Source organism: Dipodomys merriami, unplaced genomic scaffold (assembly GCF_024711535.1).
Source record: "Dipodomys merriami isolate MVZ:Mamm:240054 unplaced genomic scaffold, mDipMer1.0.p SCAF_20, whole genome shotgun sequence".
NCBI classification, from domain to species: Eukaryota; Metazoa; Chordata; class Mammalia; order Rodentia; family Heteromyidae; genus Dipodomys; species Dipodomys merriami.
The window spans coordinates 24,977,242-24,999,144 of NW_027203382.1; the positions used below are offsets into that span (position 1 = coordinate 24,977,242).

The 21,903-nt window shown below is 40.7% G+C and overlaps 1 protein-coding gene across 5 annotated transcripts in view; it reads left to right on the forward strand.

The window, feature by feature from the left end:
* Mast4 (microtubule associated serine/threonine kinase family member 4) overlaps positions 1 to 21,903 on the forward strand; it is a 602,193-nt gene that overhangs the window by 162,968 nt on the left and 417,322 nt on the right. For all 5 annotated transcript variants that reach the window (XM_070031269.1, XM_070031266.1, XM_070031264.1 and 2 more), the window contains exon 2: positions 3,274 to 3,427. In XM_070031269.1, coding sequence (XP_069887370.1) covers positions 3,274 to 3,427 — 154 coding nt within the window. The remainder of the gene's footprint in view (positions 1 to 3,273; positions 3,428 to 21,903) is intronic.

Below are 21,903 nucleotides of genomic sequence, written 5' to 3' on the forward strand. Positions count from 1 at the left end.
TTGTGATATAACAATCTTCCCCTGGAGTAATTAATTAAAATTCTGCAAGCTGAGTGAAAAATAAGTTACATAAGCTGATGAACCTTAAACAATAAATATTTGTATTTTATGAACTGCCACTAATAATTAAGAGAAAATAACTAGTAGAATGGGCCCTAAGTTGCTTGATTGCTTTGAGGGTCACTCATCCATTTACTAGCAGACTATTTTGTTGAATGTCTATGGTGCATTGCCACCTTGTGGCTGCAAGTTTTCCTTGTCATGGAAAAGGAAAAATGTACTAGTCTTTATACTTTATCTTGGTTGCAAAGGATTTGAGACGTCGGACAGGAATATATGGACAATTTCCATGTTTTAACATTTATGAGGATAGTCATGTTCTTAGAAGAGGCATGCTGAAGTGCATATGTGTAATTCCTATAACATATGCAAGCAGTTTTCACTGTGTGTGAGTGTGCTTGTCTGTGAGGAGATGGGGTCTCATTGTAGTACTTATTTTACTTTGCCATAGTTGTGAATTTTCTTCTAACAATTTTCAAAGTACAAGAAGAAATAATGGCATGAAAAATTGGGATGTAGACATTAAGAAGAGAGAACTAAGAAAGAGGGAGGAATAATCTCTATATGTGTAATACTGTAGCTGTGGTTTGACCATGGATTGGGCAGCTGAGGCATAGCTATTAAGGTTCATTGTCCATGAGGTTTAAGGGCAGGATGGCTAAGGCTAGACAAGAATCCTTTCTTTGAGACTCTCCTGAGTCGCAAGCAGCAACCTCAGCAGATACCTTCTGACAAGTACACTTCTTTGTTTTTTTTGCAAGTGTACTCCGAAATCTCCTTCCCTCATGATCTGGCTTAAATTTTTTTTTAAATTATCTTTAAGTAGCTGTACAAAGGAGGTGCCAAATAACAAAGGAATTTATGAGTACAATGCATCTTGCTCAGTGTCACCTCCTTCAACATTTTCACCACCACCCCTTTGAACCACTCCTTCCCTTCTTAATTTTGAGTTATACACAATGAGTTTTTGACTGCATTTTCCAATCCTTCCCTCATTGTTCATCTGCCCTTTTTCCCCTGGCCCCCCTTCCCCTCTTGGATATATCCATTTCCTTTGGTTGGTTTTGTTGGGCTTTGATCTAGTCTTTTTAAAAGGTTATACTATTTGAGTTCCCTATAGAGTCTATTATAGTTTAGTTAATTCATTTGTAACCACTTGCATATGCCCCAACGTGTTTACTTATAGATTTATAGGTACATTCTATCTACCATAAATGAAGGAAACCATGCAACCTGTGTTCCTCTGGGTCTGGCTTACTTCACAATATAATTTTTTTCAAGTCTTTCCATTTCTTAAAGGAAATACAAATCCAAAAAAACATTGAGAGTCCACCTAACCCCAGTTAGGATGGCCATTATCAAGAAAACAAACAACAAATGCTGGTGAGGATGTGGCCAAAAGGGAATGCTACTACACTGTTGTTCAATCACTCTGGAAAGCATAAACATAGAGCTTCCCTATGACCCAGCAATCCCACTCCTGGGAATTTATCCAATAGAAAACAGACAAGGTTACAGTAAAGCCATCAGCACAACCATGTACATTGCAGCACTATTTGCCATAGCTAAGATGTGGAATCAGCCCAGATGCTCCTCAGTGTATGTATGGATCAAGAAAATGTGGAATATCTATACACAATGGAATTTTATTTATCTATTATAAAGAATGGTTTCTAGGGAATTAGACTGATCTAGCTTTGATTCTGGAGTGGGTACTCTGCTAGTTCTTTAAAGCCTCTGATAGGTGAGGAAACATGCAAAGCACTGACTGACAGAGTTTGAGGTGGTACTTTCTGAAAAGTATTTGAAACTCATCCAACGTATATCACTAATGATATACTTGAGCTGAGTAAAAGTTGACATTTTATTGTTGCTGAGCTAATAATGGTTCTGTCTCAGCCAACTTCGAGAGGGATATTATAGAGATAGTTGAGTACAGAGACAGACAAATGGCTGACCTAGACCTTGAATTTCTTCTTCCTGTAAATACATGTATGTTAGTCTTACTTCAAAGAAATTCTCATAGATATAATCAAATGACCATGAAACAGAACAAGATTCAATGAAACATTCCTTTACATGTTTGGATTTCAATAGTGTTACCCAAGTCTTGCCTGCTTTTAAACTGCTTCGAAGTTGGCCCTTTTTTCTGTCATCATTTCAGAATATCTAAATATCCTTTTGTTCCCATCCTCATAGTAATTTGGACATGCACATGAGTATTTTTGTCCTAAGTAAATACCTAGACACATATATGGTTTTATACTTACTTGAAGGAGAACACTTATAAAGTATGGCATTCTTCAAATATGAAAGGTGTTCCTATCAAAGTGAAGAAGATCTTAAAATAAGTGTTTTGACACAAGGGATTCTTTTGTAGAAAGCTGTCTCTTGAAGTGACTTTAATTTCTCTGATTCTTGTGACAGGTTTTCTTTTTAAAAGCTATGAAGTGATTTAGAAATATATTGATTTCCATTAAAGGCTATGGTGCTTTCTGTCCTGTACATATATTTAGGAGCAATAAGCGAATTTTCTTGTGTGACCAACTAAAGTGATCTCCCGCTTCTTTATATGGCAAGATTCTTCAATTGGGGGGCAGAATATATGACCACAGGAAGACATATTTTATATAGGGACCCAGGATATATTCATCTATAACTCGTCAAAATTTTCATACAAGCTGGTGTTGGTGGCTCCTGCCTGTAATCCTAGCTACTCAGGAGGCTGAGATCTGAGGATCACGGTTCAAAGCCAGCCCGGGCATGAAAGTCTGTGAGACTCTTATTTCCAATAAACCACTTAGAAAACCGGAAGTGGCACTGTGACTCAGTTGGTAGAGCACTCGTCTTGAGCTGAAGAGCTGAGGGATAGTGCTCAGGCCCAAAGTTCCAGCCCCACGATCGATTCATACAACAATTCCTTCCCTTCCTTCATTAGACTCTGATAATTTCTACTTTATTGCATTCAAAAATACTGGTCACCATCTACCAAACCTGATTTCATGAACTACTAATGTGTTGTGCCCTCATTCAGAACCTTGTTATTGCCATTTGGCAACCGATGAGACCATCTTTCAGTTGGAAGACACAATAAAATTCAAAGGAAGAACAGGGTTAGGAGAAAGCAAAGAAAGGAAGCGAGTGGGAGCAGGTTTTCATCCTGGATGTTCTGAATATCTCCAGCCAACGATGCCACTGTCCTTCTCTCTGCAGCTTGACCACATATTATCCCCACCACCCATGCCGTTTCGGAAATGCAGCAACCCAGATGCGACTTCGGGCCTCGGAAGGTCACTGAAGTGTAAGAGACAGCTGAATGAGGATGGAAAGCAGCTGCGAAGAGGAAGCCTGGGAGGAGCCTTGACAGGTGAGTGGTGATTCCAGGAGGCTTGGATGGGGAAAGAAATGAACGTCCCTCTTCCAGGATCCTCAATGGCTTTTGAGTTCTGTGTGTGAACGTCAGCCTGTGGAACATTTGGTAAAAACCTCATGCAATACAGAAAGTAATGGAGGATTTTGTTGTAACCTTAATGAAATAGTTGCGTGCAAAGGACTGTCCCCACTTTGCATGGAGTAAATTTATACCCAAATGATTGCCATAAGCAAAGTATAAAATCTTCTCTCTGCCCAACTTGGTCAATTCCAACCTCTCTATCTCCACCTTATACTCAGTCCTTGGCCACACATCTCCTTGCTGTCACTGTAGATTAGACAAAGAGTTTTATTTTAATAGAAACATACAACATGTGATCTTCTGCTCAGTGTAATGTTTTGATTGTATGTTAGTATGTACATCAGTAGTAAGAGTTTAATTGCTATTTCTCAAAAGTGTGCCATATCCTATTCCCACCAATAATAGATGAGCGAGCTAGCGTCTGTGCCTTGCCTGCCTGTGGTTTCATGGTATGTAACCCAGCTTAAAATTGCTTTCATGTCAGGCAGAGAAAAACCAACTGTATGTGACACTGGAGAGAGCATTAAAAGCACTTATATGTGAACACTGAAAAAGTTGATTTTCTAGGAGAGAGTAGAATAATGGTTACCTGGAAAGAGGAGGCTATATAAAAATGGCTGATGCAGGTCGGATAGGGGGAATAAGTCTAATATTCCTTTTGTTTCTTTATTTTGTCTGTGGATACGCTGATACTGGGGCTTGAACTCAGGGTCTGAGAACTGTCCCTTAGCTTTTTCCCTCAATATTGGCATTCTATCACTTGATCCACACCTCCATTTCTATTTTTGTTTTTTTTTCTTTCCTTTTGGGTGGGGGGAGTTATTTAATTGGAATAAGAGTTTTACAGACTTTCCTGCTTCACCTGGCTTTGAACTGTGATTCTCAAGTTTCAGCCTCCTGAGAAGCTAGCATTATAGGAATGACCACTGGCACCTGGCATAATATTCTGTAGCCCACATACAAGTGGGATTACTAAAGTTAGCAATAATTAAGTATTTTCAAATAGCAAGAAGAAGGAATTTTGAATGTTTCCAATATGCAGAAATTATAGTTATAAATTATGCATGCAGTATACATGTATATAATATACATATGTGTCTATAATTACGTAGACACATACATGCATTGAGTTATCACATTAGAGTTGAAAATGTAGCTAGTATAGCTTAGATGCATGTAGCCTTGTGTTTGCCCCCAGTATCACACACATACACACACATAAAAAAAAAACCACTTTGTAGCCCACAAGTTTGTACCATTATTGTCAGTTCAAAGTGAAAACATATATTTAAAAAAAGAGCTAAACTGGAGATTTTTAAAAAAATCCTTCCCACAAAACTTAAATATTTTCCTAATACAGAAAGCCCACAAAATCATTTTTCCTAGATTGAAAAACAATGACCAAATTGATTGAACTCATAGCACACCTTCAGAAACCCCTCACCATGTACAACTTCATTAAACTTAAAATATTTCTGTTAAACTCAAGTTTAGATCCTTGAAGTTTAATTTTATTTCCACTGAGGGCTTTCCCTTCTACACACAGATATTTTGGAAGAACTTTATTGATTTTCAATCCTGAGACAAAGTTTGGTCGACATGTGACAGTCTTCTCTGCCAGCTCATAAATGGTCTGGGAAATAACTTGCATTGCTTACATTTTTTGGAGAATTATGGATTTTTTATGGCAAATGCTACTGCCACATGGTCCATAGACTTGGAGCATTTGGCACAATAACGCTGGCATGGGGAGAGGGGAAGGCTACAGTGAAGAGAGTCCTCTGCACTCGCAGTGTGGTGGCTGTACCTGCCGGTGGCAGGCCCCAGTCATTCCAACCCTAGGTGGTGGATGAAGGAGGGCCTAGAATTCAAGGTCAGTCTGCACTGCGTTGTGAACCTTTGTCTCAACACCACCAATGACAACAAAAAAGCCCAAGGCTGTCCTGAGTTTAAGGCAAATGTTTTCACTTGGGTTTGGCTGATGTTCTAATGTGTGCTAGGACATTGCTTTGCTTTCCTTTGGATATGCAGACTGCTTTTCTAAGCTATACAACCTGAAGATCATTTAGTCTCATTCGTAGAGGCAGGGAAATTAAAGCTGAAAAGTTAAAAGATTCACCCTCATGTTTATTCACTTTGATGAGGAAAGTTAAGTTAGAGCCTTAGCAGCTTTAACAACTTTATCCTTATATTGTTCAGATGTACAATTATTTGTAGTGATTATGAGGTGAGAAATTTTTAATGTCTTAGTATTTCATAGAAGAGCTTTTAACAGAGCTTTTTGACAAACAGGAAGGACACTAATTGTTCTAATCATTTTTTGCTAAAGTAATATACTGAAAGCTTTAAAACGATGCAGATATATTTCTTGAAACATGAAATTTAACCATTAGCTCTGTGTGTGTGTGTGTGTGTGTGTGTGTGTGTGTGTGTGTGTGTGTGTGTGTGTGTGTGTGTGTGTGTGTGTGTGTGTGTGTGTGTGTGTGTGTGTGTGTGTGTGTGTGTGTGTGTGTGTGTGTGTGTGTGTGTGTGTGTGTGTCCTGGGGTTTGAACTCAGGTCCTGAGCACTGTCCTTTAGCTTTTTTGCTCAAGGCTAGTGCTCTACCATTTGAACCACAGCCCCATTTTCCTCTTCTTGTCCTCCTCCCCTCCCCCCTGGATAGTTTATTGGAGTGAAGAGTCTCACAGACTTTCCTGCCCAAGCTGGCTTTGAACCATGATCCTCAGATCTCAGCCTCCTGAGTAGCTAAGATTGTAAGCGTGAGCCACGGATGCCCAGCTTATGCTTTATTCATTTATTTTTTGGTTGGTTGTGAGGCTTGAACTCTAGGCCTGAGCCCTTTCCCTGAGCTCTTCAGCTCAAGGCGAACACTCTACCACTTGAACCACAGTGCCACTTCTGGCTTTCTGGTGGTTTATTGGAAAAGGAGTCTCATGGACTCTCCTGCCTGGGCTGGCTTTGAACCACAATCCTCAGATCTCAGCCTCCAGAGTAGCTAGGATTATAGGCGTGAGCCACTGGCATCTGGCATTTTTTAAAAGCTGCACCTGATTCACCCTTCATCTTCTTCTTCCCTCTCCTCCTTCTCCTTTTCTTTTCCTCCTCCTTTTATGTGGGGGTAATAGGGCTTGTGTACTTGACTGCTTAGATCTGACTTTTCTATCCCTGTAGCCAAGGTCCTTGACCTCATGGAACATGCCTTCTCTGGGACCTCCCATCCTAACCAACAAACATACCAAGCATACTCAATGGAGCCATAGTAATTTTTTAAATAATGTTTCAATTTTTTGCTGGTTATTTGGAGATAGAATCTCACAGATATTTTTTCCCAGGCTGGCTTTGTACTGTGATCCTCTGGATTTCAGCCTCCTAAGTAGCTAGCATTATAGTTGTGAACCACTGGTGCCTGGCATCTCATTCTCATCTTTCAACCTTAGCAGCTTTAACAACTTCATCCTTATATCATTCAGATGTACAATTATTTGTAATAATTATGAAGATTTTTAATGTCATAGTACTTCATAGAAGAGCTTTTAAAAATCCATTGAACATCAGCCTATTTTTGAAAATTGTGCTTTGAAAACTGAATTTGGTATAGGAGAAAAGAAATTCTTAACTGGTTCTGAAGACAGCTTAGATGAAAATGTAATGAAGTAATATGTTCTAAGCTTTTCATCCAGTCATGGACAGTTAATAGTATTACCTGTATAAATGAATTGGAGTTGACAGAGATTGTCAGCACCAGCCTGGGTCCCTTACTGATGAGATTTCTTCATTGGGCCCTGGACTGTGTTCAGGTCATGCTGGTGTCAGGAGTTGGAGCACAGAAAAGAGAGCATTATCCCTGAGCTTAAAAAAATGGAGTTTTCGGGGCTGGGAAGGTGGCTCAGTGGTAGATCACTTGCCTTGCATGCATAAGGCCCTGGTATTCAATTCCTCAGCACCACATAAGCAAAAAGAAAAAAAGCTGGAAGTGGCGCTGTGGCTCAAGTGGTAGAGCCCTAGCCTTGAGCCGAAGAGCTGAGGGACAGAGCCCAGGCCCAGAGTTCAGGCCCCACGACCGGACCGCCCCCCCCCCCCCAAAATGGAGTTTTCCCTGGTTGCCAGCAGCTTGTAATCCTAACTACTGATGAGGCTGAGATCAAGAGTAGTGTACTTTGAAGCCAGCCCAGGCATAGAAGATTATGAAGTCCATCACCAAAATAACCAACAAAAAGCCAGGTTAGAGACATGATTCATGTGGTAGAGTGCTAGCTGAGCAAGCAAGCTGGAGTGAGCGTGAGGCCCTGGAACTTCCATTAGTTGTAGAATAAATGATCACATGTGACTTGACTTTGTGTCTTACTCTGTTGTTAAACTTAAGAAAACTGTTATTTTTTCCATTAGAAACCAAGCCTATTTTTCTACTTAAAAAAGTAATCACTTAGCCATGATTTTTTTTGTGTTTCAACTCAAGAGTCTTTTGTTTGATAGTATTTTTGTTTGATAGTATATTCTTTGTTACAAGGATAAGAAAGAATCTTGAGAAGTATTAGTTTATAGTTTATGGAGAAAAAAATTACCACCGTTCACAGGTTTAATAAACTTTTAGGTATGTGTATGTGTGTGTGTGTGTGTGTGTGTGTGTGTGTGTGTATATGTGTGTGTATGTGTGTATGTATATATTGTGTGTGTTTTGTGGGGTTCTTTTAGTGCCAGTCCTGAGGCTTGAACTCAGGGCCTGGGCTCTGTCCCTGAGCTTTTGTGATCAAAGTTAGTGTTCTACCACTTGTGTCACAACTCCACTTCCAGCTTTGGATGATTAATTGGAGATAAGAGTCCCACAGAGTCCTCACAGTACCGCCCTCAGATCTCAGCCTCCTGATTAGCTAGGATTACAGACATGAACTTTTAGGTTTTTGCTACAATGATCTGTGCTGTGTAGCCCTAACAATGATAGCTCACATTAAAAGCATACTCTGAGGCAGGACTACTTCTAGGGACCATATTTATTGACTTGTTTAACTTACACCAGCTGGGTATGCTAGAGGGAGGCGCTTATCCCCATTTTCCAGGTGAGGGCTCTGAGAGGCACAGGTGTAGTGCTTCTAAGTAAGTCAGAAATTGACCACAGATGTGATGGCTCCAGAGTCATGCTTATGATCATTATGTTACTCTCAGCAGAGCAGGCACCCAGTAGGTAGTTTTTAAACAAACTCTAAATTCTAGCAGGATTAAATACAGTGAATCCTAGGTGCAAAAGTCTTTTTTTGGTTGGAATCTGGAGCTGACTTGATCTGTAAGGCTCCTGGTCCCTGAATTAAAACAAGGCAATTACTGCATATTAGAAACCTTAAAATGTTCACATTTATTAACCCAGCAATTCTCTGTCTGAGGAATTCATCACACAGAAAATAGTCATGAATATGTGCAGAGAATTAACTTCAGTGATATTTAGAGAAGCACCATTTAATAATAATTAAAATTTCATGTCATCTAAATATCTGGAAAAGGGTATTGATTAAATATGTGATAGATACATGTAGTGGAAATTATTTGTAAACATTAAAAATCCTGTTGTAAAACATAGGTTTTCATACTGAAAGAGGCTTGTGACATTTATTTAATATGCAATCCCATTGTTTAGTAGTCTTATAATATGGCATGCTTCAATAAGATTTTTGTATAATTGTAATTAAATGATTATATATTTGACAAAGAGAAGGAAAACAAGTACTATTTGCTATGGGGTAATGATTGAATAGGCTCTCTGCATCCATAGACATGTGAAGGATGCTATCACCTTTTTTCTTTCTTTTTTTCTTTTTGTCAGTCATGGGGCTTGAACTCTGAGCCTGGGTGCTGTCCCTCAGCTCTTCAGCTCAAGGCTAGCACTCTGCCACTTGAGCCACAGTACCACTTCCAGTTTATTGTAGATAAGAGTGGTTTATTGGAGATAAGAATCTCATGGACTTTCCTGCCTGGGCTGGCTTTGAACTGCGATCCTCAGATCTCAGCCTCCTGAGTAGCTAGGATTATAGGTATGAGCCATTGGTGCGCAGCACACTGCCACCTTTTTTTATACTCTGAATTTACTACTTTTATAGCATTTGGTGATGCTTCAGCCAAGGACAGGAATGCAATAGACACAGAAGTGCCTCAGTGGCAGACAATAACTCTTTCTTGCTCACCCAGCTGGAGAACGCCTATGGTGTAAAACCCAGGACTTAGTTCCAGGATGCACTTTGGGGTCAGATCTATTCCATGTGTTCATCTTCTTTCTGAGACCAGCAGCCACCCATGGCAGCATGTTCTGGTAAAAGCAAGAGCTTGAGAGATGAAGCGCATCTGTGGATGTCATATCTGCTAATGTGGCATGGCCTTGGCAGGTCAATTTATTCTGTCCACTTTTATAGTTTGGCAAGGATGCAACACTGTCATGCTATTAGAGTAGAGGGAAGAGTTGGGACCAATAATTCAGGTTATTGTAATTAGCTTCTCTCATTTTTAAAGCAAAATTTACAATAAAATGTTTTTTATGTGCCAGTACTAGAGCTTGAACTCAGAGCCTTTGTGTTGTCTTAGCTTTTTCTGCTCAAGGCTTGTGTGCTGTCATTTGAGCCATACCTCCACCTCCTGCTTTTTGGAGTTACCAACTTGGTAAGCCCAGTGACATTTTCCTTTATGAGCTTTATGAGCACCTGCTTTTTGCCGTCACAAACTTTCCTGTCCATCTTGGCTTTGAAGTGCAGTCCTCCAGTTTTAGCCTTCTGAATAGCTAAGAATACAGACATGAGTTACCTGCACCTGGCAAATAAAATGTTTTTTTTATTAATCTATTGTTTTAGTTATAAAAGTATGTGTTCGGTGTAGATAAATTGAAATATACAGAGCATTATAAGGAGGGGAAAAAGCTCATAATTTTATGATTGAAACTGATGACAACTTGACATTTTCCTCCTTAATAAGAAGTGTGAATCACTAAGAATATTAGGTGAAATGCAGGGAAGGAGAGGGAACCAGCACTGTATTTGTTTCCCTTTATTTGTTTTCAGGGTTGACATTTAAACAATAGATCCGGTGCTTGCTATGTCCTTCACTGCCTGAAAAGAGTGTTTTGTTTTGTTTTGAAGAGTAATGGTGTTTTCTTCTCTTCACGGCCTGCTGCTTGTTAAATAGGCACCTAGAAGCATTGTGTAAACATTGGCTGAGCTTTTGAGCCCCCTGATGAGGAAAACCAGCATTATTTTAATCATTATCCAGACCCTTATGTCTAGGCTGAGATGTGCTATAGTGAGCTCACAGTGAGGTAGCTGTAGAATGAGGAGCAGAACCTCTGGATGTTTGGATCTGGGCCTCTTGATATGCAAAGGAATAGCCTGCATCCTTACCCCTGGTCCAGCTGTAGTGTCCTGGAGCCTAAATAGTCGGAGTACAGCCTCTTTTTCCTTGTCAAGAGAGGTCTGTTTCCCAAAGGGTAATCAGGTTGCAAGAGGAATCTGTATATTCCTGTAGATTATATAGGAATGCAACACACACAGAGTATGAACAAGCCAACTGTGTGGACAATGGGAAATCAAGTTTCAAAACCGGTTAGAATATTCTATTATGGGGGAAAATGGAGAGGTGACTCTTTTCTGGACCAAGGAAATCTATTTGGATAACACTGGACACCTAAGTATTCCCCCCCCCCGCCTTTTTTTTCCCTTTTTGTCTTTTTATTGCAGTGTAGAGGATCAAACCTAGGGCCTGGAATATGCTAGAAGTAAACTACCACTGAGCCACACTCCAGCTTCACACCTAATATTTTAAATAAGGCCTTTTTACATGAACTTTACTTGAAAAGGGAAACTATAGCACCGAAGAAAACATTCTTCTCTTTAAAGTTTATCTGCAGGCCACTGTGCTTGAGTACCAGGTTTCCCACAAAGTCCTCTTTCGCTAAGAAAATGTGACTAAAAATAGTCAGATGGAGGCTAATTTGCATCCAATATTGCAATTTTATGGTTAGCCATGGTATTTGGTAAGTATTACACCTAAGTACAACTTCTATCTTCCTATACGCTCTAGTTTGCTTCATGTGTGTGTGTGTGTGTGTGTGTGTGTGTGTGTGTGTGTGTGTGTGTGTGTGTGTGTTTTGTTTGTTTGGTAATACCATCCAAAGAATGCCTGTGTGAAAATGGTATGTGTTAGGATGACTTTACACACATACCATGATGAACAATCAAAAAGTGCCTTAACACAATAGTAGCTTATTTCTTCCTCATGTAATAGTTCATGGAAAGTATTTGGGGTTAGGCAACACTTAATGGTGGTTTAGGGGGCCATATTCATATCTTCTTTATAGACTTGAATTACTCTGTTCCAAGTAGAGAATGAGGAAGGAAAAAAGAGAGGGAGGGAGGGAAGGAGACAAGGAGGGAGCATGAGAGGAAAGAAGGGAGGAAGGAAGGGAAGGAGAAGGAGAAGGAGAGGGAGAGGGAGAAGAAGAAGGAGAAAGAAGAAGAGGAAGAAGAAATGAACTGTACAACTTGTGGAGGAGGTGGGGTCAAGGGGGAAAAACTAAGAAAATGAGGGAGAGGTGACACTTCAAAAACAAATGTACTGATTACTTGACTTGACTTATGTGACTATAGCTCCTCAGTACATCTCTTTTACAATTAAGAATTAAAAAGGAAAAGAAAAGGAGAAAGAGCTTCAGTCCTTAAGTTTCAGCATCTCTGTTCCATTCACATGCCCTAATGCTGCATGAGGTGGTGCTAGGAATTAAAGTTCTACTGTCCTGTTGGTCAGAACTAGGTTCCTGCTGGCCTGTTTCTTAGTTTGGTCACCCAAAGGCAGGGAACATGTCACTCAGGTGACAGAGGTTTTAAAAGAGACAGAATGTGAACATCTTTAAAACTGATGCATGCTAATAAATAGGCCAAATAGATTGTAAGGCCACAGAATCGACTGTCTGATCATCTTCAGAAGAGGGTGGTAGACTATGCTGGCTGATGTTGGGGAAATAATTAGGGGTTAGGAAAATGTCACTGGATTTAGCAATGCTGTTATGGGGTAACTTTGAGGGGAAAGTAATGGAGTTCAGACAAAAGGTGAGTGAGGTAAGTTAAGAGAAAATGCTAATTAAGGAATGAGAGAGAAGGAAAAAGAGAGAGAGAGGAGAGAGAGAGGAGAGAGAGAGAGAGAGAGAGAGAGAGAGAGAGAGAGAGAGAGAGAGAGAGAGAGAGAGAGAGAGAGAGAGCGAGCTTGTGTGTTGATAGGTAAGTGTATAGAGGTGAGCCCTGGTGGCTCACACCATAATCCCACAATCTAAGGATTGTGGCTTAAAGCTAGCCAGGGCAGAAAAGTCCATGAGACTCTTATCTGCAATCAACCACCAGAAATCTGGAAGTGGCGCTGTGGCTCCAGTGATAGAGCACTAGCCTTGAGCAAAAAGAGTTCAGGGACAATGCCCAGGCCCTGAGTTCAAGTCCCATGACTGACCAAAAGAAAAAAAAAGAGTTGAGAGACATAGAGCTCATTGTTCTTTGAAGAAGTTGTACGGTGCGAGGGAGTAGAATAACAAGGTATGACTTGGGAAGAAATGAGGAGTCAGAGAAAGCCATTGTACCGTGGGAGCCAGGAGAGCTGTTGTGAGGTGAGGGGGGTCGTGTGGATGAGAGATGAGAAGGAGTATAGGAGTAGGGTATCTAGACCATGGGTACAGAGGTTGGCCTTTAATTGGAAGGATCATGCAGTACTGCTCAGCAATGAAAAAGGAAGACAAAATCTCCCAGCCTATCAACACATCCAATACCCTGAGGAAATCTCTGGAAAACTATATTGAGTCGGAAAACAGTCCATTCTAACAGGTTTTTGTTGTCTCTGATTTTATTTATATATAAAAAAACATTGTTGAGATGACAAAATAATAGAAGTGGAGAAGTAAGTGGTGGTTGCCTGGGCTTGGTGTGGGGGTGGGGAGAGACAGGAGGTGGGCTACGAGGTTTAGCCATATGAGGGCTGCGTGGGGTGGCAGGCATGTTCACTGCCTTGACTGTGTCAGTCAACACACCAGGTCTTGTGCCATGGGAGAAGCGGGGTAAAGAGGAGTACTCTGCAGTATTTCTTTTTTGTTTTTTGTTTTCCTGTTAAGTTAACCTTTATTTTGCTTAGGAATGACCCCACAGGGGAATAGTAATGATACCAAAAGGCAACAGGGTTTAAAAACAGGACAGATCAACTTGTAACCCATGGCAAAGCTCCAGTGTTTATATGAACACACACACAAGCATGTGAGGCGTTCAGTTCTATTCCTCTGTAGTAATGCTTACTACAACATGGAAATTATAGTATCTCAAGCTTAATTTGTAAAATCCCATTTCCTTATAGCTGACATTAATCGATTTGCATTCTTAAAAAGGGTAGTTTAATAAATTTGGGAGCCAGATGCTGGTGACTCATGCCTGTAATTCTAGCTATTCAAGAGGCTGAGATTTGTGGATTGTGGATGGAGGGTAGCCCTGGCTGGAAAGAAACTCTTTTTAAAAAAAACTATTATTGTGAAGGTGATGTTACAGTTACATAAATCTGGTAATGAGTACATTTCTTTTTGAGCAATGTCTCCTCTTCTCTCTTTTTCTCCCAGTTTTTCTCTCCCGACCCCTCTTCCTTCCAGATTAGTTCATTGTCAACATAGTGTCTAGTGAGTATTACTGCTGCACTTTTTCACCCTTTGTCCCACCATTTCTATGCTCCCCTTTCCCTCCCCCAAACAGATAAATTTACATACAAGACAAAAGTTACACAAATAAAAAGCAGTGACAGGGGCTGGGAAGTTGGCTCAGTGGTAGAGTACTTACCTTGCATGCATGAGGCCCTGTGTTAGATTCCTCAGTACCACATAAGCAGAAAATAGCCGGAAGTGGTGCTGTGGCTCAAGTGGTAGAACGCTTGCCTTGAGCTGAAGAGCTAAGGGACAGCGCCCAGGCCCAGAGTTCAGCCCATGACCAACAAAAACAAAAACAACAACAACAACAACAAAAAGCAGTGACAAAGGAGAAAAAAAGCAAAATAACAAAAAATCCTCTTGCTTACATTTCTAGAAGTTCCTTTTCATAAATATAATTTTATATGATCAAATGTACATAGCTATTGAGCCTTTGTGATCCTCTCCTAAGAATATCCTCCTTTGGTCTCACTGTGTGGATGTCTAGAGTCCTATATAATTTATCTGGTCCAAATGTTTTTTTTTTTTTTTTTTTTTTTTTATCTTTTACCACCTAGTATGTTTACTTGTAGATTTATAGGCACATTCTAGTTACCTCAAATGAGGGAAACCATGCAGCCTATATTTCTTTGGGTCTGGGTTATTTCACTTAATATATTTTTTCCATATCAGGAAAGAGACTTTTATCTCCAGTGAACCACCAAAAGAGTCAGAAGTGGAGATGTAGCTCAAATGGTAGAGTGTTAGCCTTGGGCAAAAAAATGAACTCATAGTGCCAGGCCCTGAGTTCAAGTCCCAGGACACACACACACACACACACACACACATACACAGAGGAAAGTAGATTAGTTTTTCTTCTCTCAGTGCATTGTGAGAGAGGAGGCAAGGAGAGGGACAGGAGAAGAGTGATGAAAACCAGATCTCCAAAGATTTCATGTTTTAAAAACATTTTGCTGCCAGGTGCTGGTGACTCACGCCTGTAATCCTAGCTACTCAGGAGGCTGAGATCTGAGGATCATGGTTCAAAGCCAGCCTGGGCAGGTAAGGCCATGAGACTCTTATCTACAATTAACCATCACAAAACTGGAAGTGGTGCTGTGGATCAAGTGATAGAGCACTAGCCATGAGCAAAAGAGCTCAGGGACAGCGCTCAGGCCCCCATTCAAGCCCCCGTGTCTAAAAAACAACAAAACAACAACAAACAAAGCAAACAACACAAATAAGAGCATTTTGATTAAAGACTTAAAAACATCTTGCTTCTGTTTGTTTTTACTATTTCTTTATACTTGTTAACTCTCATCATGTAACGAAGGGCAAGGATTCTTTGAACTTGTAAAATTGTGTAGTTCTGCATGGAGCCGAAGGACATCTTTGCTCATTTTTTTTTTTTTTTGACTCACTAGACCATTAATAAAGAGGCATCCAGTCTTCCTCCTGGGAGAGTATGGCTTAAGTCTTTAGAATGATTCACTGTCTTCACAGTACCCAAGTCAGTTTCTAACGTGGGGATTTTGTTTGCTGTCCAGGTGTTCCACCTCTCAGGTGAATACTTTGGTGCTATTTTATAAGTGTGGCACTTTTTCCTTGTCAGAGTAGGAAGCTCTCCTGGGACCCAGACTTAATGGGACACACAGCTGTCAAGGTGGTTCTTTTGGCGGATGCTGCCTCCAAGTGGCTCACTCTCAGGGCCATCTGTAGCTTGTCTCTCAGGCAGATGGCCTGCTATGAGCCATTGTCTACCAGCTTCTGGGTCACTTACTGCCCAGGAACTGCCCAGTGGCCATCACTTTGTCCATAGGTAGTTCACAGAGCCTTCACAGAAACCCACGTCTCTCCTTGAAGACTTACAAGTCCATGAAGACTTCTAGGAGGTGATGAGTCAGGCATGATGGGAGAATCATTAAGGCCAAAGCCCAAATAAGGATTTGAATCATCAAATGCATTTCCCTTATACTTATACCACAAGTCACAGGAGAGAAATGACTGGATTGTTGGTTTTATATGTGAGAGCGAATTCAGTTTAGTAATTTTGGGCTTGACAAGGTTTCCAAGACTTAAAACGTAGTCCTGAGGGCTGATACAGATGTTTTGCATAGAAGTCTTGATTTCTCTGAGATTTCTTGAAGTGCCTTTTTGTTCAGCAAAAGATAGGTTGGGCCTTAAGTCACTGCTATGTAGGATTTCAAGAATATTAGAGCAGGGAAATGCTCAGTCACCACCAAACTATTTTGGTGTGTTATATTCTATTATCACATTATTTTTATGTATTTTGCCATCTTGGTTTTTTGATTGGGTATTACAGATGTGGCAAATCAAATCTACTAACTGCAATTTTTCAAAGTCCACCAAAGAAGAGAAATGTCTCATGGTTACTCAAAGTTTTTAATGACATATTATATCTATATTTTATAATGGGTCTGTTTTTACCTGTTAGACTAATGAAAAGACTTGAGCAAAAAGAAAACAAGAAATATACAGAACATTAAATCTACTGAGCACAAGGCTCCCCCAACTCCCATGCCCCACTCATTTCTTAAATATTAGTATAATTCTACAAATAATGCACTGTTGGATTCTTCTTGAAGAAGAAAATAGTTTGGTGAGCCTATACATAAAAAATTTAGGCTTATTGTTCTGAAAATTTCAATAAGAATAAGACATTTACAGGGCTCCAGTGGCTCATGCCTGTGATCCTAGCTACTCAGGAGGCTGAGACCTGAGGATCACAGTTCAAAGCCAGCCAGGGCAGGAAAGTCCATGAGACTCTTATCTCCAATAAACCACTAGAAAACTGGAAACGGTGCTGTGGCTCAAGTGGTAGAGAGCTTGCCTTGAGCTGAAGAGTGTAGGGACAGTGCCCTAGCCCAGAGTTCAAGCCCCATGACTGACAAAAAACAAAAAGACATTTATTGATTTTTATAGCACTTTTTCAAAGCATTCAACTTTCATTTTCTTCCTCCGAGAGATTGTCTCAAAAAGCTCATGCTGGCTTCCAACTTGAGATCTTTCTGCCTCAGACACTTAAATTACTGGGAGTATAGGCATGTACCACCATATCGGGCTTAAGGTATTGACATTTTTTACTTGAAGAAGCAAATGCTTGTTGTTGTTTTTGGTACTTCTTTGAACTTACCACTTTGGTATATTACTTAGGACTGGACAAACCTGGGACTGTTTCTCAATCCTTGATACATTTGCAGACTTTCTGGTTCTGAAAAGCATGTTTGGAAAGCTTATGTCCTTAGAAGATGTGTAGCCTATAAGAGGTGAAGTGGTTTTTATAAGTGGCTAATATGCATGAAGAAACCAGAAAAGTTGAATTGATTATATTACAGCTAAGGACTTGAAATGTTCATTGAAAGAATAGAAAGTACTAGTAATGTATAGATTTCACATTCACGGTCCTTCAGAAATTTGGGAGAAGGAGATAAAAGCCAAGGAAGGTAAGAACTTGGTGGGTGCTGCCAATGCCTGCCACACTGGAACCCATTCTGATGACATGTTCTTATTGTGCCCAATCAAATTGCTGTGGCGCCACCGTGTGGCGATGCATGAGAGATGCTGACTGCTTAGTGCTAAAATCAATCATACTCTTAAGCAAATCCTGCATAGATCAGAGAGAATGGGATGCATGAATCTGGGCTTGAGCAGTCATTTTCGCTTCTAGCCTGGTAGAGAGGTCTTGCTTCATCTCTCCTTACCTGCCAGACCTCGCTCGGACCCTCCCTCCATCTCCTTCATACTAATGCTTACCTTCTCCCTGGTGTGCCAGGCGGCCACCTTCTCCCCTAGCAGAACACACCAGGGTCCTGCCCCTGTCTCTGACTCTGAGTATACCAGGCCATTCATCATTTACTTAGCCCCATTTTCAGTGGCCAGTCAAAGCCACTGGGGATGTAGGAGTTTGTTTTGTTTTTTCACTCCCCAGATGAGAACTGGAGGTGATGCTGACTTAGTGTCAGCTCCCCAGGAAGAAGAGGCAGCTGAGAAATGCAAATGCTACCAACTGGGGAGTTTAAAGATGTATAAAAATTAGTGTTTCTGATATATTAATGACTCTGGTGGTGGTTGCCAACATTTGTCATTGTCACGTTCCATTGTCATTTCAAGTGCTTCATCAGTGCATATTGTCAAGTCTAAATTAATGTTCTTATGTCTGCCTAGCCAGATAATTTCTCTGCTCTCTGGCAGTCCTGTCTTAGCCACTGTATCAGACCTGGGCCTGAAGGGAGGCTGGAGGGGAAGTAGCTTCCTTGCTTTTAACTCCTGGCTGACTTGCTCAGTGGTGGGGTGGGGGTAGAGAACTTGCTAGAGAGAGAATAATATAGTTTGGATGTATTCCTTCTTTTCTCAATGAGAACACAGGTGGAGTCATGCTGTGGCTTTGAATGTGCCCATTGCAGAATTCCCATGTTGCCACTGTGACAGTAGTAACAGGCCAGGCCTCTCCTGGTTATTATGGCAAAAGGGCTGCTCCCTCACGAATGGATTAGAGGCTCAGACAGCGTTAGCCTTCTTGCCCTCCTGCCTTCCTCCATGTGAATGCACAGCAAGTAGGCCCTCACCAGGCCAAAGCTGGCTCTTTGATCTTGGACTTCCCAGCTTCCAAAATTATAAAGACTGAATCTTTGTTCTTCATAAATTATTCAGCCTTGGGTACTTTGTTATAGCTGTTCACACTGCCTAAGAAACAGTAACCCTTGTAAGAAATTAATGCTGTGCCAAATTCAACTCCAAGGATGTTGCTTATGGTGATTGGGAGATCCCAGCTCACCACTGCCCTTAGACCAGAGGCACATATTTATGTTAGGTAACATGCATGACCATTTACATGTTTACATGTATGTGTGCATAGCCCTACATGTTTGTGTTCTTTTAAAGATTCTTTCAGGTATGAAGTACCTCAATTACTCTGAGGAGCAATAAGAATGATGGATGTCATTGCCTTTTTATGACAATCTCTGAAGCAAATCCTAGATACTGAAACAAGGAAAAGGTTTAGGTTGAACTGATAAATTTGAATTCTCTTTTTTTGTTAAATGTGAGAACTGAGTCACCCAAGTTTCTGGTTTTGCTCTGGTTAACAGGAATCTTGGTGCATGCACACAGTTATGTTTTTTGCTAATTTTGACTACAGAGATATATGTTCATAGCATGCAAGAAATCAAAGCTGAGGACAGTGGCTCACACCTATAATCCTAGCTACTCACTCCAGAGGCTGAGATCTGAACACCATGGTTTAAAGCCAGTCCAGGCAGACAAATCCAAAAGACTTTTATCTCCAATTAAACAGCTAAACAAAACAAAACAAAAAAACAGAAGTGGAGTTGTAGCTCAAGTGTAGAGCACCTGCCTTGAGTGGAAAGAATCAAGTAAGAGCACAGAGTTCTGAGTTCAAGCCTTATACCCAGCACAAAAGGAAAGAAAAAAGAAAAGAAAAGGAATACATTGTACAGACACCTATGCAATGAGTGTTGGCAGCTCTGTACTCAGGCATATAAAGGGGAAGTGAGGCAATGACCTCTTTTCTGTTCTGGGGGTTGAGCTCAGGGCATCAGACATTCTAGGTAAGTGCTTTACCACTTAAGGCACACTGCTAGCTCTTTGGTTTGTATTTTATTTTTGCAACGGGGAGGGTCTAACTTTGCTAGAACTGGCCTTGAACTCCAGATCCTCCAAAAGCATTGCTAACAGCTGTTTCTTCATTCACATTCTATGATTAGGGTTGGAGGTGTCCCAACATGGTAGTGGCAGTGCTTGTCCAGAGTGTGTGAGGCCTTGGCTTTAATTCCAAGCACTGCAAAGCAAAACAATCCTGTTCCAAATACTTCTATGCTAATTGTGCTGACTCTTCTACTTCCTTCTCTCTCCTGATAACTGTCTTACAATAGTGTCCTTTTTCCTTTTCTTTCTTTGATAGCTTTAGGGGTTGAACTTTAATTCAGATAAAGAATCAATGTGTTGGCTTGTGTGTGTATGTGTATGTGTGTGTTTGTGTTCAGTGTAATAGTTGGGACCTACAAATGCAAATATATTTAAATTCACATTTATATAGGCATCCTTTATTGTTATTTACCAAAACTGACTCTCCTATTAGTAAATATTGGGCTAGCTCAATGTCAGATGAAGTCACTACACGGCATGAAAGACAAAGATCTCAGGACCTATGGTGCTGACAGTAGAACCATATCTTTTTCCGAATTTATTAGTAACAGTGGAATCAGGGCTGTCTTTGAGGATGACAGGAAACACCTGATGCCTGCTCTACTCTGGGGTGTGAGTCTGTGTGCATATTCCCTGTTATGGTGCCTTCACCTGTCATGGCACTCTGACTGGATTCAGATAATAGGAGGTTAAATGCATTGAAGGGATTGGCTAGGAGAAAATGAACAAGACTTCAAGCTTGAGAGATGACCATTTGGAGAGTGATTGCATGGACCAATGGCGACCTTCCTTCATCTCAGTCCACTGATTTCCCCATAAACATGGTTGAGTTCTCTAAAAATGAATGTTAAGGAGCCGAGTGAAACTGCTACTGTAAAATATGAGGCACTGACCTTGGAGTTTGTGTCTACTACATGTCATCTGAGCTTTCAGATGTAGTCGGTGGCTAAGTAACAGACCAGAAATGGAAAAGCTGAGTTCCCAGCCTTCCACTTGATGGTCACTTCCAGGCAATCACAATAGCGATCATGGCTTTGATTTTTCTCTCCTGACATATATGACATTGGTATGATGTATTTGTAAAGTACTTAAGATATTTGTTAGGATTTAATTCAGGTTATGAGATTTTTAGCTTGGATAACAATGTTCCCTTGATCCTCTTGCTTTTCAACAGACGGAGTGGGTACCAACTTGCTTTCCTAGGAAAGGATGGAGGAGAGGAGGTCATGCAGTGCCCAACAGAGTCCTCTACCCAGACATAGGGACTTGCTCTTTAGAAACAGTGGAGGAAGAAGAGGAGCTGTGGCTCAAGTGGTAGAGCGCCAAACTTGAGGGGAAAAAGCCAAGCAAGAATGTGAGGCCCGGAGTTAAAGTTCCAGTATTGGCATGAGTGTATAGAAGCAATGGATAAGATCTACCTGGTGGTATTTCTGAAGGAATATTTTATGGTTACATTTTAGACTTTTTTGCTTATTTATTAATCAGTATTATTTCTTAAGAAAAAATTATAGTCTTTAGGGATCATACATATACATTGTTGTGGAGGAGTAATCATTTGAAATGTATTTGGAATAGACACAACATGGAACTGGAAAGTACAGTTCCTCAAAAATGTACATCCAAGCCAGGTATAGTGGCTCATACCTATACTCCTAGCTACTCAAGAGGCTGAGATCTGAGGATCATGGTTCAAAGCCAGAGTAGGCTTATCTCCAAAACTACCAAAAACCTGGAAATGGAGCTGTGGCTTTAAGTGGTAGAGCAGTTGCCTTGAGCACAAAAGCTCAGGGACAGAGCCCAGGCCGAGTTCAAGCCGAGTTCAAGAAAGGGTTTACAAATCCATGATTTTATGAACTACACTAGAAATTTCCTTGCTTAAGTAGAGAACTTGTTAGGGACTTGGACGTATCTGGAAATTCTTGGTTAGATGGTGATGTGAGGTTTCCACCCAGCTGCACTTGTTCTTTCTCGTTTCCCATAAAACTCCTGATTCCCAATTCCTCTTGTGTTGTACTTACTTAGATGTAAGGCAGT